The sequence below is a fragment of the Synchiropus splendidus genome, chromosome 14 (assembly GCF_027744825.2).
Source record: "Synchiropus splendidus isolate RoL2022-P1 chromosome 14, RoL_Sspl_1.0, whole genome shotgun sequence".
Taxonomy (NCBI): domain Eukaryota; kingdom Metazoa; phylum Chordata; class Actinopteri; order Syngnathiformes; family Callionymidae; genus Synchiropus; species Synchiropus splendidus.
This window is the reverse complement of record NC_071347.1, coordinates 16786024-16809843: the sequence shown is the minus strand read 5'-3', so window position 1 is coordinate 16809843 and position 23820 is coordinate 16786024. Positions and strand designations below refer to the sequence as shown.

The window sequence follows — 23820 nt, the reverse complement described above, 5'->3', positions numbered from 1 at the left end:
CTGGGTAAATATGAACCTAAAACATCATCACGGGTGAAGACACTGGACATTAGAGATGGGCGATATATGGACAAAAAAAGTTATCACGAAGTAATTCTCACGATAAATACATTTTCATTCTATTCCACGTGTTGGACACTACTGTCTCTCTTGAAACTGTTTTAGGATGGAATTTATTAGTGGAGTTTGTCACCAACATTATTATTTGTTTCTGTTTAAATATAATAGTTAACAAGTGTAGAGATGAGAAATTCAATGTTTCAGGTCTCTGGTAGAAGCCGCTGGTGCGACTGCTCTGACAGCTTTATTTAGGGGTTCAACTGAGCCGCTGTATCTCATGTCTCTGAATAGTTGACTTGAACTATAGACACATTTCCTAGATGCTATTGAAAAAATATTAGAAATAATGTGAATAAAAGATCTTTTAGTCATATTCTATTTTCTCGAAATCATTAAACAAACTGTCAGTCCTTTGTCTCGTGTGATGAAAAACCTTTTCACAATTCTCTCTCTTAAAATGACTGTTTTCCATTGCCAAGATTTCACTAATATTTTTACCGCTTTAGAATTTGTTGATGGTCCCTAACTGATGCCGGGTCGTAACATTGCTCTGCCTGTGAGAGTGAGTCCGTGATCAGTGAATTCTAATGGGGACGCAGAAGAGGACGCCGCCGCTAATACCGGAGCGGAGCTCCGTCCAATATCCAGCTATTTTCACGACAGTGTTTCGCCGAGGCACCAGTGCAGCGGGAAACCTGCATGTGTTGATGTGAACCAAATCAGACGACCGCCTCAGAAAACCTATGAGGACCACTCCATCTAATAAAATAAACACGGATCCAGAGACTCACAGTCGACCAGTGTCATTATCAAAGGTTCCCTGTATTAAAAATAAGTTTAAAACTACGATCATGAACCAAAGTCCACCACATTGTCATCGTGGAGATTGTGTTAGGCGGTATATGGTGTACAATGAGTTATCGCCCATCCCCACTGGACATAGAAGTAGATCCTGACATAGACAGACAAAGGCATGTAACATGAAATCGAAATGATATCAGGGTTCTCCACAGTGCTTTACCAGCAAAGGGCCCCTTACTCTGCCATGTCACCCATGTAGTGAAACATGACTCCACCTTTTCAGGAGGGACCAACGGATGTGCAATAAACTCTGTTCTCAGTTGTCAAAATCCCAGAAATCGCTCCCAGCTTCTCACGATCAGACACACCCCTTACGCTGGGAAAAATTCCAGGGGAGAACACTGGATATGGGTTTCATGCACGCTTTCATTTTGATAGTTATGCAAGGTATTTTGCTCAAAATGTGAGCTAAAATGTGAGCAACGCCTTTCTCAGTTCAGTGACATTTAAGTATTTATAGCTTGAGACTCTCCTGGCTCCTGGTGACGTAATATAGAAATCGGATGAGTGAATTTACTTCAGTCCCAAATTTTGGGTCACACTGAAGAGCTTTCTTATTTACAATATGCCTTATCTCTAGCCATTTCCAAGCTACAACCTATTGATATAGTGATATCAGAGTAGAAAATGTCATTGAAAAAACCCTCCTGAAAGTTGTATGTATGAGGTGGCTGTAAATACCATAGAGAGTCGGACAGTTTAAGACATTTTTTTTTTTTTTACCGGCATATATTTTAAAGTAATAAAGTATACTTTAAAGTCACCTCATTCACGTAGGGTTTGGCACCAGTCGACAGCAGTTCCTACTCAGCAACAACAACATGAGCTTAAAATAATGAAAGGAAAGAAAAGAAGGAACTGAACGGACTAAATTTAATGACAAAATATCACTCCTTTCTTGGCGTAACAAAAAAAAAAAAAAACCACAGCAGAATCAACCATCATGCGTACGGACTTCTCAACATCAAAAGGGGGAGATAATATGATAAAATATCTCCACCACTTTATGCAGCACATGTAAATGTAGTGTCGAGGAGTCAGGAGGATGTAGGGTGTGATGATAAGCAGACACGGTGGGATGCAGTGTCAGACACTGGAGCTCAACAGCTCTGGGAAGCAGGTTTCCTGATGGGCTGGCAGCGAAAGAAAACAAACTGTGAGATATATGACATTTATGATTTCAAAAAAGCGGGTGCTGCATGCCACATTTCACAGGATTAGAACCATAACAACATTAAAAGAGGAGTTCAAACACAGCTCCAATGGGAGTATCCTTCCATCACACGCAAGCTTCCTGGCGTTACCAAACACAATTTGTTCTCCCATGGAATCACAGTCGGCCGCAGTCCAAACGGAACGACCGCAAAGTCCCTAACGTCTCTGAAAACAAAGGAGCATTCTGGCATCTTTAAACTCACCAAGTGTGAACAGAAATAGTCTGCGAGATGTAATCACGGCGGTGTCTGACCCATATTAGGAATATGTTCGGGGGTAACGCGCAGCTCATAAAGTGAAATTATCCGTCTGACGTCGGGAATCTGTTTCCCAAGGTGCATTCCATGATAAGGGTTGAGAAAGAGCAGAAGGGGCCAATACAGTGCCAAGAAATGGACGGAAGATATTGACAATCGGGTCAATAAAAACCACTCGAGCAGCCGACAATTTTGTGTCAAATCCAGAGGACTCTTTCAGTCCGGCAGTAAAACAACAGAAGCCCACGTCATGTGCTGACCTCATTCTTGTGGAGCTTAGAGACGCAACTTAATGTCTCTTAATAACACAGAGACCTCGTGTTTATGTTGACGTTAGGACCAATAAATGTGTTGCAGCAGCTAAGAGGCCAATTAGCTGAGCTCATGATAAGCTTGACACAATAAGAACTCAACAGAACTGAGTGACAAATAGAAGAAAATGACTCAGCAATGCTACCTTCCCCCAAATTCAGCATTTGAATCGATTCACCACCTGGCCAGAGGGGGCGCTGTGCACATTATTCGCCTTTTACAACCACACACAAAATCCGGAAGATCCTAGTTTTAAATGTATATTTTATACATGCTATATATCTATACACACAAGTGTGTGTGTGTAGAAGCAACTTCACAACATTTGCACAACACAGCGCCAGTACATAATGCAGCCCCACTAAAACCAAAGTCCAGATGACACACCTAACAAACCTATGTCGGAGGATGTGATCCACCTTCAGCATACGCCTTTGAAACGTCACCCTGCAGCTCCGACAGAAATTCATTCTCTCAGTTCAAGCTGCAACAGAGGAGATTTCTTCTTTCCTGCAGCTGATGTTGAGTCACAATCTGGTGAAGCCTGGTGCTGCATAGATGGAGTGGAGGACCAGAGGGAACTTCAGAACTCCAAAGGCTGTTACAATATCCAATAAAAACTTGGCTACACAGGCTCAGATGGAAACATTGGATGGTTTGAATATGATCCAGACATTAGCTTTTGCTACTTTAACACTTATATATTTGTTGATTTTATAAGTTGTTATGCTGCTGCTCTGTACATCATTTTACAGCAAGACGTTCAGCACTCACTGGCCTGTAAGGCAGGCTTTCAATGAATGAAAAGACTCACAGCAACTCAGGTGCCTCCCTTCCGGAACTTATTTTAGTCAATGTGTTTGGCATGTTGCATCAGGTTAAGTCCAGCTCATCCCAAGAAGTCCCCCATGACTCCAGATCAGATCTGTTCCACAAAGAGCCTCAGTCAAGAGGACACCTGTCCACCAGTCGGGTGTCTTAAAGGTGCAAAAACAGGCACCACCCCAGCCCTGTCTGAGACTATGAAGCTGGGATACTTCTCAAGCCACTTTGACTTGTTCAAGACATGAGCTTAACAGGAAGCATGGATCTATGGCAAAGCTTCCGGCATGGATAGAAATGGATGTGTGTAGTACATCTTGTTTGAAAATAGTGTGAAATGTTGATCTACTATCTACACATCTGTACTACAAACTACATCATGAACAATGCATGTCAAATGCCATGACATTTTTTAGGCTTCACCACTCAAGGAACAGAAATAAAACTGTATGGATTCTGTTGGACTTGGACTGTGTTGACTCAACTGAATATGAGAGATGAGTAGAGATTTACAGGCACTGGTACAACACATAAGCATCAGATGACCCACATAAGGAGACACACAAGTGTCAGAAGTTACAGCCTCAACTCAGGCAAACCCTTTTTTTTTTTGTTCTGCCATTTAAAAAACCTGGACGAAATGAAACAGTGCACCTTCATTTTTAAGTCAAGTGCCAATGCAAAGCTATTCACGACACAGAGAATTGATATAGATAAGATAATGGAAGGAGACACTGCAGCAAGATTGTCTGACTCATGAATAAAGCCATTTAAGATTGAGAAATGACTCCACCAGCAAACCTGCCGTGGGTTGATTTCAACTAGCCTGGGCTGGAAAGGGTCACTGGAGTGGGTCCCAGCAGTGATGGAAGGAGAAAAGGCGGGGAGGTCCCGGTCCAAGGACAAACACTGCTAACTCCACCAAAGACAACAGGAGGAATACGTCAGAAATAGAAAGGATTCATTCACTGTCCACATAACTGTGTCACAGGGATGTGGCTCCCATCCCGGCCACTCGGGGTCAGAGGTGAGGGACACCCTGGACAGATCGCCAGTCCATCAGGGGGCGCATGAAGAGAAACACTCACGGCGGTGTTTTAGTGTGTTTGGACCCATGATTCTATAGCAGCAGCAGCATCACATCATAAACAGCAGACGAGGCTCGGGAGCATTAGCCCGCTGCAGCTTTATTTACAAACGAAGCGAAGGTTAAACCGCGAGCCCCCAACTTCAGACGATGCACCTGCGTCTCTCCGCCGCACCGTCACGCACCGTCACACGACCAGTCCGAGGCAGGGAGTCGAAGCCGAGCTGCTGCACCGACTTACCTTGGACGCTCACGGAGCCGAGCGCTCACTGACGGTGCGAGCTGCCAAAACTTTGTTGGGAGCGAACTCCTTCACCGGGAAGCATTGTGTAGGCGACGTCTGGGTGAGCGAGTGTCTTCTCACGTCTGCTCCCAGCGCCGCTCAGGACCTCCCATCCAGGGGAACTCGCTTCTGCTGCGCGCCTCTTCCAGTCTTCCCATCAGCGGACCGGCACCTCCAGCTGACGTCAGAGGCAACCTTTTCACAGCCACGATTTCACCAAAACATAGACATCTACATTCAATACAGGAGTAGATTTAAGAAGGAGTAGTTTTCAAATGTATTCTTTTTCTCATTTAATGGTTTCAAACTCCAGGCTTGGGGGCCAAATCCAGCCCATCAGGTGTTTTTTTAAGGCCTTTGAAATGAGTAGCTCATAAAGTACGATGAGGGATGGTTTACTATGATGCATTTGGATCAGTGGTACCTCGGTTCTCCACCACCATCCGTTCCAGACGGCCGTTTGAGAAGCGATTTGTGCAAAATCTGAAGGGATTTTTCCCATTACAATGAATGGAAAAAGAAATAATGCGTTCCAAGCCTTAAAATAGTCTTTTGTAGGAGTGAATGTAGAGTGTCTGCTGCAGGTGCGCTGTTCCTCTATGTGTGTGGCCGCTGCATGTGGGAGGGGTTGCAGAGTGAGTGACGTCCCTCCAGAAGTGAAGAGGTGCCCGGTGCGTGTCCAGCTCTGAATGTGCGCTTCTGTGCAGTTTGGCTGTGACAAAGTCATAAACCAAGTCACGCTCTGTCCCAGACTCGCCTCATCCCTGTCCCAGCTCCAGCCCACAACAGGACATCAAACCCTGGAGTGTGGAGAGCCAGCACCTCCCCTGTGACACTCTACCACGGTCCAGTGCGGAGACAGGAAAGGTTTTACACCTCAATATGAAGAAGAAACAGTCAGTAAATGTAGCTAACGGGACACATGGGTCAGCTGATCGGTCCGCGCACTTCATGTTTTTTTCCAGCTTTTTTCGGGTGCGTTCGAGTTCTGGATTCTTGTTCAAATCCGAAGCAAAAAAAAATCTAGAAATTTTTGTTCCGAACTCCAATTTGTTCGAAGTCCGAGATGTTCGAAAACCGAGGTACCACTGTATCTGCAAGTTTGCAAATACAGTTTTGTGTGCAATTGAAAACAGATGCCAAGTTATTAGACGTGGTGTTGAGAGGCTACACTTACAACAGATTAGGGTCCAACCAACAAGAAGGTATCTTAACTACTAACAAAGACTATATTCATGAATATACTTGGTACTTCGGTGGCTGGTGTGGTGGCAAAAACTCATCCTAAAGTAAAACATAGATCACTGCTTAGTCCTGTACTTGCAGTTAAACTTTTCTTTTATCATTGTTGTGGCAACATGTGGAACATTCTTTCTTTGACATATACATAAAATAAATAACATATTCCAGGAGGTCACAGTAAATCTAATCAAGACCTGATTCTGGAATTATATATATTAAAAAAAATCTGATTCCAAGTTTAACACAGACTGACTCATTGTTCTTTTATTTTTTTTATTTATCTTCATTTTCTTTTCATAGGTATAAAACCCCAAATTACTTCCTGCCAGTGGTGTGTGGACCCACAGTAAAACAAACGCAGGTGTCGTACGTTCTCCTCTTTCCTCTCCACCATGCGTTTTCATTGCGTTTTGTGGGTTTGTTTGTCTGTTGTTGCACCAGGTTTGCCAAAACCAACCCTCACACAATGTTCCGTGGTGGGGGTGAACTCAGCCCTGGAGACAATTAATGAAAATCTGGTGAGATCAGCTGAAATGGCTAAATAAATAAAAACGCTTTCGCTCATCGGGGCTCAGTCGGGACGACTTGGGAAAAGCAGTTGCCTCCAGGATTTATTAGGGATTCATGATAAATGCTGTTTCATAAAGATAAAAAGAGACGTTTTGTTTCGATTATTGGACGCGGATTAATCTAAGCAGCAAAAGAAAAAAGAAAGAAAGAAACAGAATCTTTCCCTTGTGATTCCATCCACTGGTGTGACCAGAGATTTTGAAAATCCTGCCTGAACCACTTCAGCTTGAGTGTTCAGTGTTGTTGAGTTCCACCCTTAGTCCTATATGGGCCTCTTGCACCAGCCGGCTTCAGCAGCAGCTCCTACTTCTCTTCCACGTTTATCTGTTCTGCCATCGACAGCTTCAGACTTTGAGGTGAACAGTGTGGCACTCGCAAACAGGTATGGACAGTATGAAGTCAAGTTTACATGTCCTGTGGTCAGTTGCGGCTGGTCAAAAGGGGGCTGCCCCACCTCTCATAGTATACACGAGTAAAGTCATATGGTGCTTTTATGAGTTTAAATGGAACATTTATTGATCATTTTAGATTGATCATCTATACTGTTTGCAGTGACAGAACCTCAGCATGTCACCAGTAGAATATAAATAATAAATTTGGAGCTTCCTGTTCATGAGATACTGGCAAAAAAAGTGCCCTTTCATCACAGCCAATAGTCAATAACAGACATGACGTGGCACGGAAATTCAGGCAGCCGAGAATCGGTTTCCAGAGGGGCACTTTTCTGCCCCAAAGACTCAGTCAGAGCTCTTCTTGGGTTTCCAGTTATTATTCTTATTTTAGATACAGTCCTGTAGCCGGCCTATGACTAGTTTGGAGCGTCGGCCAGGAGGGATGTGGCGACTCACTTGTCTTGGCAGCTGACTCAATTCCAACAAGCCTCATTGCCAAATGTTTCCTCTCAAATAGACTTGAGAGACTCGGTTGGTGTTGTTGGCGAGTTCCAGGGAGTCATTCACAAAGGAATCCAATCCTCTTTTCAATGCTGTTCAGGTGTTTGTAATCGCCTGATCAATAGTTATGAGTTGGGTGGATCACTTCATTTGAGGAAGAGAAAGAATCGGGGAAAAACAAGTCTATGCGCCGTAAGCCGTGACAGCACAGTTCTGTAATCCATCTTTAGACAAGAGGCGGATTCGTTTTGACTTTGGGGAGCAATGTTCCCAAAGATTAAACCTGTGATTTATGATTCTGGAGACACTTTGTATTTGGACTTGTTCACTCAACTCTTAAAAACTCCTCCTGCATTGTTAAAAAAAAAAAAAACTTCCAGCACGGGAAGCAGGAAGCTGAAGTTGGTACTTGCTCACTGAAGCCTTCGCTGCAGAGGGTAGTTTGGTTTCTGTCCATCACTCTTCTCATTTCTTCCAAACATGAATTATACCTCCAAACCATCGCTCCATCTATCAATACTTTCTATTTTCATCACGCTATCTCAGTGGCAGGCGGAGAGAGGCCCGTTGCTACACTAATAACTCCAGTTGGATGGCGACCAAGGTTGTAAAAGTGGAGAAAAAACATGGCTGTTAAGAGCTGTTCCATTCCAGGTCCAAGATATAATGGACAGGTCACTGAGGGAGGCGGACGTCTAAGCCAAAACTTGAACTCATGCTAGTTTATATGCCTGACCACTTATTTATATTTTAAAAAAAGCATTTCAAGAGGAGAACATATCACAGCTTCCCAGAGCAAACACAGATAACAACAGGCCCAGTGAAGAGGTCACAGACAGAACCACTGGCGAAGAGGAAGCAACCAAGACTGTTGATGTTGTTTCACGGGGATCATTTTGTTGCCCGTCTCCAAAATACACCATTACATCACCAAGAGCATGGGAACCTCGCAGAGCCACATTACGCCTCAGTCTTCGCCGCGGCAGGAAAGATATTTATCGTTCAAAGACCATCATACTTGTTCAGAATCTTTCGGTACCACTGTCAAGTGGTTACTGAAGTTGACCTTGTTATAAAAACAAGTCAACTTGGAGCAAGTCCACACTACTCATCCCCGGCTTTCAAAGCTCAAATGGACAGAAGTGGAAGAGAAAAGACAAACAAACCAAAATAAAAGATTCCTTTTATGGCAACCACAAAACTTATTAATTCACATGAGGGTAGCCGTTACAGAGACAGACTCGGGAAACAAATTGTTTTTTTTTGTACAGGCAGCATTTCAAATCTGTCTACTGTTGACATGCAACATGTCGCTGAGTTCAACAAACAAGGCTGAGTGGTTAGAAACAACCAGGAAATGACGTAGTTATCTTGAAGAGTTGCAGGGAAAACTAATCCTCGGAGAGGCCACTACATCTACAGTCAATAACCAACACAAAAGGCGTTTTGAAAAGGCTCTGTCAAGGAGGGTTCGGGCGTAGCAGGGCTCCATTGTAACAATACTCAAAGCCGATGTAAACAAGTGTGGGCAATGATGCAGCGGCGTGGTGACGGTCTGCATCAGTAGCAAACATAATCCTCACTGTGTATTTAGAGCAGATTGAATCTGGCGATTTCCGTACATGAAAGCTTCAGGAAGACAATGGTGTGCTTAAGATCTCCGCGGACAGTTCCCGACTGTCTCGTCTGGTTGGGAAAACTGTGTACAAGGAAGGGGGGAGGCAAACTGATATATGAATGGTTGGAATTGCTGCAGAGAGTTCGGAACCCTTAGGTTGCCACCGAGGTGACAATCTGGACCACCTCGCCGTTTTCTGCCCGGATGGCACTCTGGATGGCTTCTTTCACATCCAGGTCTGTCTGCAGGGCTGGGGCCAATTCAGCAGCCTGTGAAAGAAAACGAAAGATGACTGAGAAATAGGGACAGTATTTAACCCCTTTACTCCTGACGTGGTTCCAGGGCTTGTGTTTGGCCCCATGAGTGAATGACACCTCCACCAGTGCACGCTAAAGCAGCTCAAACACTCACACTGAACCACCGTGACCCCACCCGATTCACATGAGGCATGGTGTTATTTTGGGGCTAGATCCACAGAGGCAAACAAGTCCGTCAGGGATGAGGCAGAGACTCCTGGAAATGTTTTGGGATTTGCTATCGGAGTTGCGATTGCCCTTCCGTGCCCATTTTAGGCAGGAAGTCTGGGATCTGATTTCCATGTTTAAGTCTGCACAACTCTGTTTAATTCCTGTACTCTGGACAACTACATGGAGAACAAGGGGAAAAGATATATTTATATCTTTTATAAAATACAAAAGAGACAAAATGCTGGCTCCTGATGAAACTCCATGTGGACAGCATCCTCAATGGTGGTTTGGCTGTATCGGGATTTTACGACAGGTGACTTCACAGAGAAAAATCCAAGAACATTTAGAAAAGTGAGATTGCAAATGAGTTTGTTCTGGCTATTCTCCAAAGGTTTTGACTGACTTAGCAGTGTGGACCACGTCATATAGCAGGATGTTGGAAATGTGTCGTGCTCCAGTACTGTGCTTCAACAAGAAAGTAAGCTCACATTAAAGGACTATGGCAGCCCACTTCGAAGTGAGAATTGGAGAGTTACAATGCAATAACCGTCAGCCTTCAGTGTTGCATGTTGCTGCATTAAAGTACTGAAGCACGTATTTTACGTTCCACTACACACCTGGATGCCATGGGTAGTGTGTCACTTGGTATATAAGGCATCTCAATGGACCATGTGGACATTTTTTACTCCATTGAAACACCTACCACATGTTACATGACCAGTAAAGTACTTCTTAACAAACATGATTCCTTCAGCAAGTTCTGTCTGTGCAGCCAAAGAGAGCTGCGAAAGCAAACCACATGCAACGGCAGGTGACCGTTAAGTTGATAATAATACGGAACCATTGTATTGAACAATACGGCAATGTAATATTTTTCACTGGGACATGCTGCTACGGTCATGATGGGTGGCCTTTGTTTACAAATGGACAGAGGAAGCAGTGCGGCAGATGAGTCTCCTCCACGCTTCCAGCTATTTATACCTAGTTTTACAGGATTAATGCGACAGTAGTTTGGCTCAGATTAAATGCTTGCTGCACGACCATGTACATCTGAATCAGATGGCATCTCATCTTGGAAAATGTAGTCACAGAATTAAATAATTCATTATTAATGACTTCAAAGTACTTTTGTGATTGTTTTCGGAATGACAAAAAGTCTTTTGTTGCACTTGTTCTTAAACAGTATCGCTGCATCTCCTCGTAGGAAAGAACAAAGCTGGTATACTAACATGATACTGCACACACCATGTTGCAGTATCATTGCGCAGCATAAACATTGTAAATGGATCAGAGACTGCAGGAACAAAGGAATGACAAGAGAGATTAGAGCAGAGATATATCAGAGAGAAGAAAGAGAGAAGCGGAGGGTGTGAGGGATGAGAAAAGCAGCAGACTGACAGGTGGAGAGAGACCCGACAAGAGACAAGCTTTTTGTATCTTAATGCTCTCTGACTGTCGACGGTCCATGTCAGACAGACGAAGGTATTGTGCGTCTGAGAAGATGAGAGGTCCATGACTCAGACCTGGATGATGACCATGAAGAGTGACTCACTCCTTCCTCAGATACACGCCAGAGGTTCCCTCAAACACACCTGCAGCGTTTAATCCTCCTCCAGAGCAGCGTGCTGTCACCAGACAGAACTATTGACTGGAGCACAGCTGCTCCGCAGCAGCGCACGGCAGTGACACGTTCAGACTGAAGAGAAAGACTCCCTGGGATTAAGGAGTTTAACATCCAACAAATGTGAACGCATCAAAGTCTACTCTTGCAGGAATTGATTGTTAAAGATCTAAGGAATTCAATTGCACACATCGGGCTACGAAAAATAGCATTGTCTGCAAGATCAGAGTTGTCGCGCTGTTAAGGCCTGCGTAATGGAAACTATTAAACATGGAGGAAATATGGAGAGATAAATAAATACTAAAGGTCAAGGCAGTTTTAAAACATGCGTAAATGCTGCCACATGTCTGGAAACAGATGAGAGATATTCCCTTGATTTACATGTTTCCAAGACGGAGATTAAGAAACCGGTGACCTGCTGAACTCCGTAGTGAATCCAGAATTTACAAAACTAGACAGAGAAATTGTAATTGAAGAAACGACGAGTCAAATATAATGCTTCCATGGGGAGCAAAGACTCATCACCTGGGAAAGTCTTCACAGCGTACGCAGAAAATAAAGTTGATGGTTTACATCAACAGAAAGTGCGAGCTTGTTATTCATTTGGGACGGCGGTTTTCTTTTACCATGACATCCACATGTGCATTAGTCTATATCCTGATGGTCAACGTAACAGCTAAACCAACACACTTCCATTGTTTTACAATAATTTTTGCGCAGCAGTTATTGAGCCGACGAGGAGACTTCAGGAGACATGCTGACTGGAATTGCACTCTCACAGATCAATGGCCATCAATATAAAAATTCTATTGCTGAGCACGAACGTAGAGCCTGAGCGCATATATATATGTACATATATATAGATATATATGTACATATACATATATATATATATACATATATATATATATATATATACAGGGAGACCTAGGAAAGAGACATCTTTTAACTTACAATCTAATCTGTAACAAGTTTTTTTTTTTTTGCTTATTTACGTTACCTAATCAAAACAAGATTCTAACCATGCCGCAGTGTCTGGTTAACATTGTTTGATCAAAGACAACCACACGGCTAACAAGTGGCTTTAATCTGTCTCGTTCGTGTTCAAACGCCCAAATCGAACACAAATCACACGGAACAGAAAGGCATCCTGGTGGTCGGTCAGACTTCTCTCACTTTGTTTGTTAATATCTGTCAGGAGGTGGGATCACTGTCCAATGAAAAAAATGACCTAAAATCTTCCAAGCATCGCAGATGTTACAGATCTGGGGGCAAAGTACAAAAGAGCCTGCTCGTACTGCTGAAACAACATTCATAGTCAAGCAGCAAGTTCCTCAGACTCTACGCTCACAAAACAACGACCACGTCAACAATGGCTGAACTAAGTAACAGAGACAGTTAGCCAGGGAAAGACGTGATCTCAACAACCTGATGGTCAGCACATTTTCTCTTTTCATGTGCTGCCACCAGGCTAATATGATCAGTCTGAATATTTCTCTGTTTATTTCTGAGCAAGGGAACACAGGCGTTACTCATACAACTACAAGACTCATCGTGGCATTAAGCACTCCAGGGAAGAGAGCAGCAAATAAAAACGTGAAACTCCCGAGACTCAACGGGAAGATCAAAGGGGGAGGAAAAAAGCTTTTTTAGAGACCACTTCAAAAGCAAGTGAGCAAGAAATCGAAGAGATCCTGAATCCACATGTGGTTTTTGCTCTGCCAGCATAATCATTAAGGAATATTCAGGGATATCTACTAATTGCTACCTTTGCCTCAACAGCATTTTACAATCCTGAATTACTGTTTGTGCAGCGCTGTCATAATGAACATATATACATACACACACACGCTGCCTTTTCACAAATACAGTCAATGAATGTAAATTATTTTAACTCGACTATTATACCAACAACAGTTCAAAAAGACAGTGTAAGTACGTTATGTACTACTCCGTAGTACAATAGTAATGATGCCTAGTTTGAACATTTTGAATGCCCTCTAATATAGTTTCATTTTACGTCATCATGATTGAACACCGAAAATTCAAATTCAATGCACAAGGCTAAGATGCTGTTGTTGACCATCAGGGAAATACAATGCTGCAAAAAAAATCATAATAATGGACCAACAAATGAACGATCACATGAATGGGAGCAGCACTTTTTCTAGCATGCTGCAAATACACATCGCAACTTTGTTCATCACTGCAAGTCTTCCAGGAAGATGTAAAAATAATTTACAACAGGATCTGAATGACTAAGAGCTTTAGGACAGAGAGTGAAATACAGGAATAAATCTTGGATTCCACATAAAAAAACCTCTTCTTCAGGATTTTGAGCTCCAGACAAGGCAAAAAAGGTTTTTCTGTGATCAGACTGATGCATTACTGCGCTTTGCTGAAGATGGCATGGACCTTCAGCACTGACTGAAGCGACACAGATGAGGATCAGCATCTCTAAGAGAGTGACTGTCTCAACAGGAAGCTTATTATGACATTGGTGGACGAGGATCCCAGATTGAATGGAATGAAAAGTGAGGCCTAGTTGCCACACATGTGCTGCAAAGAATGCATGAGGAATGTTTTTTCTTTAACAAACAATCGGTCTGTGTATACACATGAACATGATTTTGAGAGAGTCTGTGTTTTTACCTGCACAGCAGATGTGTGATCCGAGACCGGGGCGAGTTGGACGTACTGAACTTGGATGTCAGGGGGGAGAGTGGACCCCTCTACGGCTGTTGCGGCTCCATCAGCTGACGCCACAGCGATGAGCTGAGCTCCACGCAGCACCTGTGACATGGACATATGAGAGGAACTGTCAAACACCGTGTTTCGACCAACAAAAGAACAGACAATCTTTTGTCAATTTGGACAACAAATGAGTCGATCTCTGCAATGAGTCACAGTACACACAAAAGGAACAAATACAAAACAATTTGTTGTGTATATCTTTGCCAAATCATGGCAGTACAACATCTGGACAAGTGTGATGTCACATAAACTGACTTGTATTGATGTACAAAAACAAGGTTTTCCAGGTGTTCCACTGAGATGGCGGTCACAAGAAAATCCCATCTTATTCACTGCAGTTGTTGGTGGACCTCATATACAGTTACAGCTACTGGTTCCACTCAAATTGAACTGAAAACCTTGCAGATATACACAATAGTCCAAAATACAGGTGATCGGTGTTAATAATACCATCTTTGTGTGACATAAAAAAACAACTCAGATTTGTTTGCCAGGAAGATGGGTATTTCTAGCTACTGATGTCACACATAGGACGTTAGCACAACCCATGCCAACTCAGTCTGTTCAGGTTTTCAAGGAAGAAAGGGAAATTATTGGCTTGAAATAAAATGCATTCCAGCACCAAATGAGAATATGGACTCATTTATGCTGTGTCCCAGTTTGGCTTGTAATAAATCACAGACCTCTTCCAGGGTCTTGAGGCTGACAGGTTTCATGTGGATGCTGTCTCTACTCTGTGATGTTACATGCGGTCTCCATCAGGGACATTCACAGTTTGAGGGTATGAGTGAAATCCCAGATCCTAATTTAAGACGATGCTTTTGCCTACAATTCTCCTTTTGACCACAATCCAACTGCATCTCCATGATGTGAATCGAGAACGATGTTCCAGCCCTATGGGACAAAACCGAGATGTCTGGACGTCATATTAACTTTCTCCCACAAAATCTGGAGCATCATTAACGTGACGCATCAGTGCCCAGCAGGGACACAGGAGCAATTAGTGGGGTAGACAACTGACGCACATTATCGAAAAGACTCTCAGGAGGCAGCTTGTTAATTGAAGGTGAAAATGCTTCCTCTCATGCCCATTTATTGCTGCAATCTGGTTGTCACATCTGAATTCCACGGCTGGGTTGTTCAGGGCAAAGTCACGCTGGAGTGAGAGCGAGCAAGAGAGTGGCGCAGGCTCTGGTTTATCTGTCATCACTTCGAAACCTGAGTCACCTCTACAGACAGACTGTAAACAGGGTCACGGAGCACATGATGTGGAATGACTGGGGTCACACCAGTTATAGGATTTCTAATTCTATAATTCAACAACTATCAAGGTTTAATGATCATGGTAACCTAGTACAGACTTAACTGGACGGACAAGCCAACAACAAATTGCTTCAGTTACATCAGCATTGTCGTTCAACAAAAGCCTTACAAATTTGTTGAAAAGAATCCGAATATGTGCAACAGTCCAAAGAGGCATCCAAGGATACAATAAGGGAGGTTTGGATAAAGACACTGGAGATCATGAACACTTCCTTGCCCTCTTATATCCTCTGCTCTCATTTGAAAACAGTTAGCATTCTCAGCTGTGCACTGATGCACTTGGAGACTGGACAGAAATGTGGACTTGGAACAGACTCTTCACCAATTACCCCAGAGCTGATGTGGGCCACAGTCTATTTGGTCAAAACATCTAGTTTATGCAATATACAAAACAGGCAAGACATGAAAATTAAAATGAGCAACACAACTCAGTGACAACATTCTTCAAAGGGCGGAACAATTCGCTGTGATGTGGCAATGTGCTTGTAAATACGGAGAACCAAGTGGCTGTCTGTAATACAGTTCAACTAGAAAGAACAGAAATTCTCATGAAGTTGCTTAGCTTCAGAAATTATATAGTTTCGCAATTCAAACTTACAATTAAAGCCGTGCATGCTGGAACGTTTCCCTCAAGCAATGTGCATCAAAGTATTCCCCAAAAAATTGTTTTGAGGGACCCTTTTGTAATAAATTTGCCATATATACCAGACAATGCAACAAGTGGTAGTGGCATTAAATGATAATTTTAACAACATCTCAAAGTGGGTAAATAAATAAAATGAATATATTAGGAATGCCCAGGCATAACTTAATATGGTCCGGTCGTCTCCCCCAGCCCACCAAATCTGGACTTCAATAAGACGACCTCGACATCAACAATCTAGCGAGCTTGTTGTTGCCCATGTTCACGGGTTTAAAAGTCTTAGCTACATCTGTTTCCGTTGAGTTGTATAAATGAATGCTTTGCTACTAAAGTATTAAACAACTTGCCATCTCCCACAACGAAGGGGAAGTAAAAACAGCTAGACAACTCCAGTGGATTAAAGGAAAAAGTTGGCATCGAAGAAATGGAAGAAACCACATTTTTTTCTGCAGCCTCTGCAAGCAGCTTTGCCTTTAAGGAATTGCAGACAAAGACTGAATAAATCTCTCACTAATGTTGTAATGGTTTGGATCTTGCTTCCAAAGCACAAGAGAAACATATTATCCTCCACATACGGTTGAAGAAGATAAACAGGATCATCTTAATGTAGAAAACATTTGTTGTTGCAATAATAAAAAGCGAAAAACAACCACACAAACATACGAGTTTTCATCGCGGCTTGTCTGCAGGACTGAAATTCAAAACTGCTTTTCTCAGTGTACTCCCAGCAACGGTTTAAGATTCAATGACGGTGTCAAAAAATTAACTATCTCAGAGGCAGGAGTCGGAGCCAACTGGCACGAATCACACAACCAAACAGAAAGTTTTGTCTCTATAAAATGTGACATGTTTATTATTAGTTGAAACTTACAATAGTACTAGTATCAGCATAAAAAAAGACTGAGGAGAAAAAGCCATCTATAGCCTTTATCGTTGAGGGGAAGAGAACTATGCAAATCTGGTTCCTATCACACCCAGAGGAAAACTGCCTCATTTTTCGCTTCTGAGAAAAAAAACAAAGCAAAACAGGGAAATGAAAAAAGAAACATTTGGACTTTGGAGTGGTTGGAACTTCCTTTCAGCTTCGCAGCTGTCAACAACACATGAGACTGCCAACCCTGGACAGATGTCCAAGCAGTAACACAAGATCTGGGTGGGTCACTGAGAGGGGAAGACGGGATACGGTACGGAAAACGGCTTGATCGAAGCTTCATTACAAATAGTCCTGCAACGCTTGTTTAGAAGAGACTCATTACTGATATGACCGCACGTGGCTGATATAAATATCCCATGCCTACACCTGATTTTGTGGTACTCACAGTGATGTTTTGGAGGACCACTGACCTTTTGACCTGGCCCTTAGCATATCCACTCAAACACCTGCATCCAATCAGACAGTCCTTCAACACACCACTGCATAAAGTCCCACCGGCAGATCTCAGTCTCATGAAAGACTCACAGAGGTTTTATGACAAAAACTTGAATTCTAATCCAGACCCGGCAAGTCGAACCGGAATGATGACAAAAATAACAGCCATAATTAAGAGTGAGGCCTGAAAAACGCAGAAAAGAAATTCCTCTGTTGGTTTTCTCTCAAGTGGAAAATCAAACTTCGCCTTCAAAACTGGAAGAAAATAACATCTGCAGCATAAATTATTCGCAGTGCAGTGACTTGCTCTGTGTCAGAGCTTCATGCTTTATTCAAATGAGCCAGAGATATAATTAGGGTGTGACATAAAGATAATTTATATACAGCAAAAAAACAACAACAACCCGGGAGCTGTTTTTTGAAACCAAGTTCAAATCAGTTATTACTCACCATCTTTGATGGATGCCTTATACACAGGGACAGAACAAGGGATCCTTGAACTCAATGACACTTGGCTGAGTTGAAGGAGGAAGCAGCCAAAAGATTTTTGGAGTTCTACATAAAAATGTGTAACTCACAAGAAAGACATCTGTATTCCTCTATCTGTTCACAAATCTCAGCCGTGAACTCGAAGAAACCTGTCGTTTGTATTTGGTTGTCAATTTAAGACATTTTTTTAATGTTTTATTCTTCCTGTAGCTGGCTAGCTTTAAAAGTGACACAAGAAATAACAACAAAGCGCGAGTGCTTATATTTTAGACAAACTCAATGTAAACGCTTATGATGTTGCACCAGCCCGGTGGAGCCAATTCCTTTCGTGAGTTGAAAAAAATATCACGACATTAATTCACAGCCAGTAATGGGACCATGTCCATCATACCCTAGGGAGGTCAAACCCATCCACAAAATGGCTGCAGCAGGAGTGGGTTTTTGTTCCAACCCTGCAAGCACATACAGTCAGTTGTCAGCTGAAACAAAGAGCACCAGACTGACAATCCACTGACTGTATCGTTCAGACACCTGACTGGTTGGAACAAATGCAACCACTGCACAAAGGCCCAGTTTGACACCGGTGGTTTAGCCTCTCTTTGCCAGCAACATCAAAAATTGACACTCCTTAACACATAATCTATTCCCATTGCTAAGTTATCAAACGATCAGAAGCCCACCATTACAGGCATTCCATTATATTTCTGCTGACGGAAACATTAACAGTAAAGTCACACAAAAACACATGTAACACAAACACTCTTGTCATGTCTTTTTCATGAAAGAAACCAAACAAAATTTAGACAAACACTTCTCAATACCAAGTGTCAAAAGAGGTCACACATCTTACATTAGCTGATAATGAAGTGCGAATAAACTTCTGCCTATGTATGAAACAAAATTGAACAGTTCAGAAAAAATTTGATTCTAAGATTCACCAAAAAATGTTGGACAATAGAGGGACATTATACGTGGCTGACTATCATAATCCAGTTTGACAAAATAGGGCAGCTCTACTGGGAGGCGCAGAGGTCAGTAATCCTCTCATTAAAGTTGTTTTGAATTCAAATTTATTCTGGCACATTATTATGAATACTATCCTGCAAGAAATAGGGGAAAGATAAATAGGATACAAAAGTGGAAATACTTTAGAGAGGTTTGAGACTTAGACTTTATTGAGGGAAAACAACCCCAAGATTAAAATCTAATCAACCACTGCTTGAGGCTTGTTTCATCATTCTCCATCATGTTGCTCATGAGTATAAAGTAGGTTACTTGCTTCGCTGCTTTCAGAAACCAGTTCATTCTATGCTTCATCATTAACCAAACACTCGTCACCAAGTGATTTCCACGCAACATACAATATGAAACTATCTGTCTATGCCTCAATAAAAAAAAACATGCAACATGCAAAGGAGGGAAGACCTCAAAAACAGACAAGTGGAACCTTGTTTCTGAGCGTATAGTATGTTTCTTTTTTTTACATTTCATTGATGAATAAATAAGGTTGGTGTCATTCGCTCCCTTTACAAACAGACATATCATGAACCATGTTACTGGAACATCAATGTCAACGACTCATTTGACTTCTCCTTCAGGTTTATCAAGTGTCAGTGACCCTGCAGACCGGGACCTTCTTGCGACTTGTAGACGACTGTTTGAATTCTAAAAAATCTATTAGTTAAACCAGGTTTGGCCGACAATTGACTGTCATGTTTGAAGTCAAACTAATGTGTAACGGGGCGTTTCTGATCCAGACACTTGTGAGGCAGAGGTTTGAGCTGATGTTGAGTCACACTGAAAAAAAAAAAATCAAAAACATCTGGTTCAACTAATTGACAAAGCCTGTGACCATGGGCTCTACCCGAAAAGACAAAAGATAAATAATACCGGGGGTGATGTCCTGTGCGCTGTCGTGAAATGAGTTTAACACGAATGTGTGCGCACACACAATTCTTTGATCTGCAGTCCCTTTCTCAAGGCCGGGCTACCACAAGGACACAAAGCAGACCACCACTCCTTTGAAACAGAATCCACCTCCACTACATCCCAGAGTGGTTACGTACATCTCAGTTGTACTGAGCTTTGGCCATAAAACATGTTTGTGTATTTTCATCTTCCGTCGTGCTGTGAATGACAGAGAACTCAACAACGCCTAACAGGCTATCCCAGCAAGAGATCACATCGGCTCCAACGTGATTCAACCCAAATCTGTGAGGAAATTCCTAAAAACTTCCACCTAGTGTGCTGGATTGAAGGCCAATGAAAGAACTGAGAGGCCACTCACAAAAAAATGCTAACTCGGATTCACATGCATAGAACCATAAACATGGCAAGTACAATGAGAGTTCAATCTCTACAGCACATCGTCCTTTAAATCTATACTCAGAGTATATTCACAATCTTTTTTTTTTTTATTTGACCAAGGAGTCCACTGCAAGAACTCGCTAGTTTCCGTGTTGACCCACTGCAAAGTTGCCGAGGGGACTCAACATGTGGGGATGCAACATGTGCTGACTGGAAAATATGGCAAACGTTCAGCAAGACTAGGACTAAGCCATTCTGGACAGCTGAGTCTCAGCCCCGCACCATGGAGACATGCTCACGGATGGACATCCATCAAATCCACAATCCCATTGATGCCTACAGGCAAACTTGGCCACAACACGATCAACACCTTTCAAATATTACTTATGCCCTCTCCCTTTCTGCCCAGGCTGTTCAACAAGCTTAAAGCATTGCAGATTACAACTTCTTGTTTATAAGGCTTTCTAGCCAAAAACAGATTGGCAACTGTGGTCTGATCTGATAAATGATTTAAGCCCATTGTTGGCAGAAGCTTTGACATAGTCTGTGATCTGTTGCGTGTTCAGCATTTTCCACCAAGAACACTGCACATATAGGCGTCCTTTCTTCAAACCGGAACGCATATTAATTCAATATTCAACTGAACAAAACTCCGCTTGCATTCCGTCTTCACCACTTTTATCTTACAGTTTTCCATTTTCCACAGATAAGACAGACCAACAGGGCAGTAAAACACTTTGTCATGGGTCTGCCTTCGTTGCTGTCACTACTCCATGAGTGGGCTTTTATTGGCCGGCGGTGATATTTGGAGTTGTCCTCAGACTTTGAGCTGGCAGAGTCTGTATGGCTTCAAGGACATTTCACCGAGTCATTTAGGAAATGCACAAACAGCGCAGTTAGTGCTGTTAGCACGCAGCCGGACATGGTTTGGTTTGTAATCTAAACCTCTTGATCTGGTGGGACGGATGTCCAACTTAGTTAATTGCCCTGGTCAATCACCAACACACTTGTATTCGCATCAAATATTGACCAGCGCTTGTTCACTGGACCACATAAGTGTACCATTAAAATGACTTGAGTGCAATAAAGTCACTGTGTCACTTTAAAAGTCATTAAACCTTCATATGAAATAAGACCAGAAGAATGGTACATTAATTGGCTGGGCGCGGTCATCAGGGGAAAAAACAGGAAACAATCACAGCATGTTGATATAACCGTTTGCCGGTTTGTCTGCAAAATGAGAGTGTAAAACAAGAATAATTTACAGTTACGGATCATGCAGTCACTTCCTAGCATGGTCACACATGGGTAAATTACAGACACTAAAATACTTTAAATCTGTACACATCGGAAACACTGACTAGTAGATTTGGTGTTGACGAAAAGTCGACTACTATTAAGTCTACAACAAAATACTAGTTAACTGACATAAATATAAATAGTTTGGACGACAATCATGTATATCCACAATTGCTTCCTCTTTAGGTGCAAATCCATTGTTTTTACATGTCATATTGTCGATAAAAGAATATTTCAAATGATTTTATTTGAGCCAGGACAGGACGCTTTTAAATCGCTTTCTGTTTATTTTTATTAAATGTAATTGTTTTCACTGCACTCCCCATATATAACATGACATCTTTACTTGCACAGAATGACTTGACTGCACCCCATAATAATGATCCTGTATTATTCAGGGCCAGAGAACAGCTTCAAAATGATGGAATAATGAGTAAAATCATAGATTGATCATCGGGCGTCCACATGTATCTTGCTGCGGTGCAGCACACGTCGGCTCTTCTTTGATCACGAATGACTTGAATTTTAGATGAAAGAACAAAAACAAGAAGACCTTCAATCCAAAATATCCATGTCGCAGAGTTTGGGTGGGGTAGAGCAAAATCTGAGACGACATGTGTGCAGTGCAGAATGCTTATCAGCTGTTCCAAACACAACCCTAAACAACCAAGTCTGCCTGCTTATTGAACAAATGATAAGAATGATTAGCAGCTTTATTTACCTACAAAAGTCGTACACTCAATCTCAGATAAACACTTCACGTGAGATCATGGTGGAACACAAAGACGATGTCTACCAAGGTACAACAATAAGTTGTACACTTAACGTTCTGAGGAACTGATCCAAACCAATGGCTAAAAAAAACGTGCCATCTTTTGCCTACACTATGAGAACAGTGTCTGCACCCAAAGAAAAGTCAATAGGGTCTCAGAGAGTTGAAAGCTGTCATGCAAAGAACCTCGAAAATAAGGCCTTAGCTTGCACTTACCTGCCCATCCTGACCAACATGCACTTGGTGAATCTGAAGATTTCCCTGAAAGAGAGAGCGATATTGTTTTATTTTATTTTCCAGACACTGATTTGTAATGCTAAGAAAAGCTATAAACACAGAAATTACATTGTACAAAGACATACATTTCATAATGCACAGTGTCGCACCATACGACCAGAAAGCATTTCTCAGACGATCATTTCTTTTACTACGAACACCAAAGTATTTGATGAAAGTGACCCATTCGCCATAAAAAAGGAGTTTGAGTGGCAGTCAGCAAAGTTAGGAATTTGTTGCTAAGCTTTGTGCACCATAAAACAAACAACATTGCGGAATGGGACGCAGAAAGGAGAGAAAATCTGGCCATAGCCACAAAGAGCAGGAAAGGATTTAGAGCTTTGCAGCATCCAGTCCACTTGTGCTCTTACTATTTCGTGCTTTGCTTCTGTGCTCTTTAAATAACCACATAGGAAATAAAAAAAGACACGCTTCCAAGTGTAAATTGCTTTCGCATAAATGTCAAGTTGTCATGCTTGTGTGGCACCCATCATATACAGTGCGTGATTAAACGTGCAAGTGTTTACACAGACTGGCGCCTTGACACATTGGCCTCGCCAAGATTCTAAAAAGGAAGTACTTTAAATTGATGTATTAAAATATTCCTCTTTAAGAGTCAGGCAGTCTCTAATTTACTCTAAATTTACCAAAAAGTGCATAGGTCTGCATGGTGATGATATTATGGAGCTTTTCAGACACAGATGTCATCATCCAGAAAATCAACGTAAAAATACTTCATACTTCATAATATCAGAAATCTGTGCCTTTGATGGATTTTTAAGTAGAAAAATAAACCTCACTGATGACACTAATCACTTTTTGGTCATGTATCATTACAGTATTTACTTTATATACGTACTCAGACATTTCATTGGCTGCCATGAAAACACACTACTGTTTTACAGTAAAACAGAAACCTAGCTTTTATTATTTCAATGAACCCTGACACAGCAGGACCTTTTAAATAGTGCCAAACAACACCTACTGTTGAACAAAGTATTAGAATTGGCTACTCTTGGCTTCCCTTTGAATGTGAAATGTAACAGTATATAAACGTCGATACCCACTATGTCTTCAAAATGAGAGCGTAAAACTACTGATTTACAGTTACAGATTATGCATTTAAGTTATTTATTATCATGAAAGTAATCAAAGTTAGAGCTCAGGTTCAGTCTCCATGTCTTTAAAGTTCTTGTAGTGTGATATTAGTTGAGATTAAGCTTGCTTGGATGTCTAGAATTGAGGTGACGATCTGATACTGTGAGGAACTTATCTTTTAC

General features: G+C 42.0%; 2 protein-coding genes across 3 annotated transcripts in view; both read right to left on the bottom strand.

Moving 5' to 3' along the window:
• LOC128770835 (zinc finger protein 469) overlaps positions 1 to 4969 on the bottom strand; it is a 208962-nt gene extending 203993 nt beyond the window's left edge. The window contains exon 1 of the mRNA XM_053885739.1: positions 4856 to 4969. The gene's annotated coding sequence lies outside the window, so the exon portion shown is untranslated. The remainder of the gene's footprint in view (positions 1 to 4855) is intronic.
• A 3804-nt stretch (positions 4970 to 8773) lies between these two features.
• Positions 8774 to 23820, bottom strand: part of banp (BTG3 associated nuclear protein) — a 22334-nt gene continuing 7287 nt past the window's right edge. For both annotated transcript variants that reach the window (XM_053884552.1, XM_053884553.1), the window contains exons 11-13: positions 22481 to 22525; positions 13961 to 14101; positions 8774 to 9489 (exon numbers count right to left, since the gene is read on the bottom strand). In XM_053884552.1, coding sequence (XP_053740527.1) covers positions 9373 to 9489; positions 13961 to 14101; positions 22481 to 22525 — 303 coding nt within the window. In that variant the 3' untranslated portion in view covers positions 8774 to 9372. The remainder of the gene's footprint in view (positions 9490 to 13960; positions 14102 to 22480; positions 22526 to 23820) is intronic.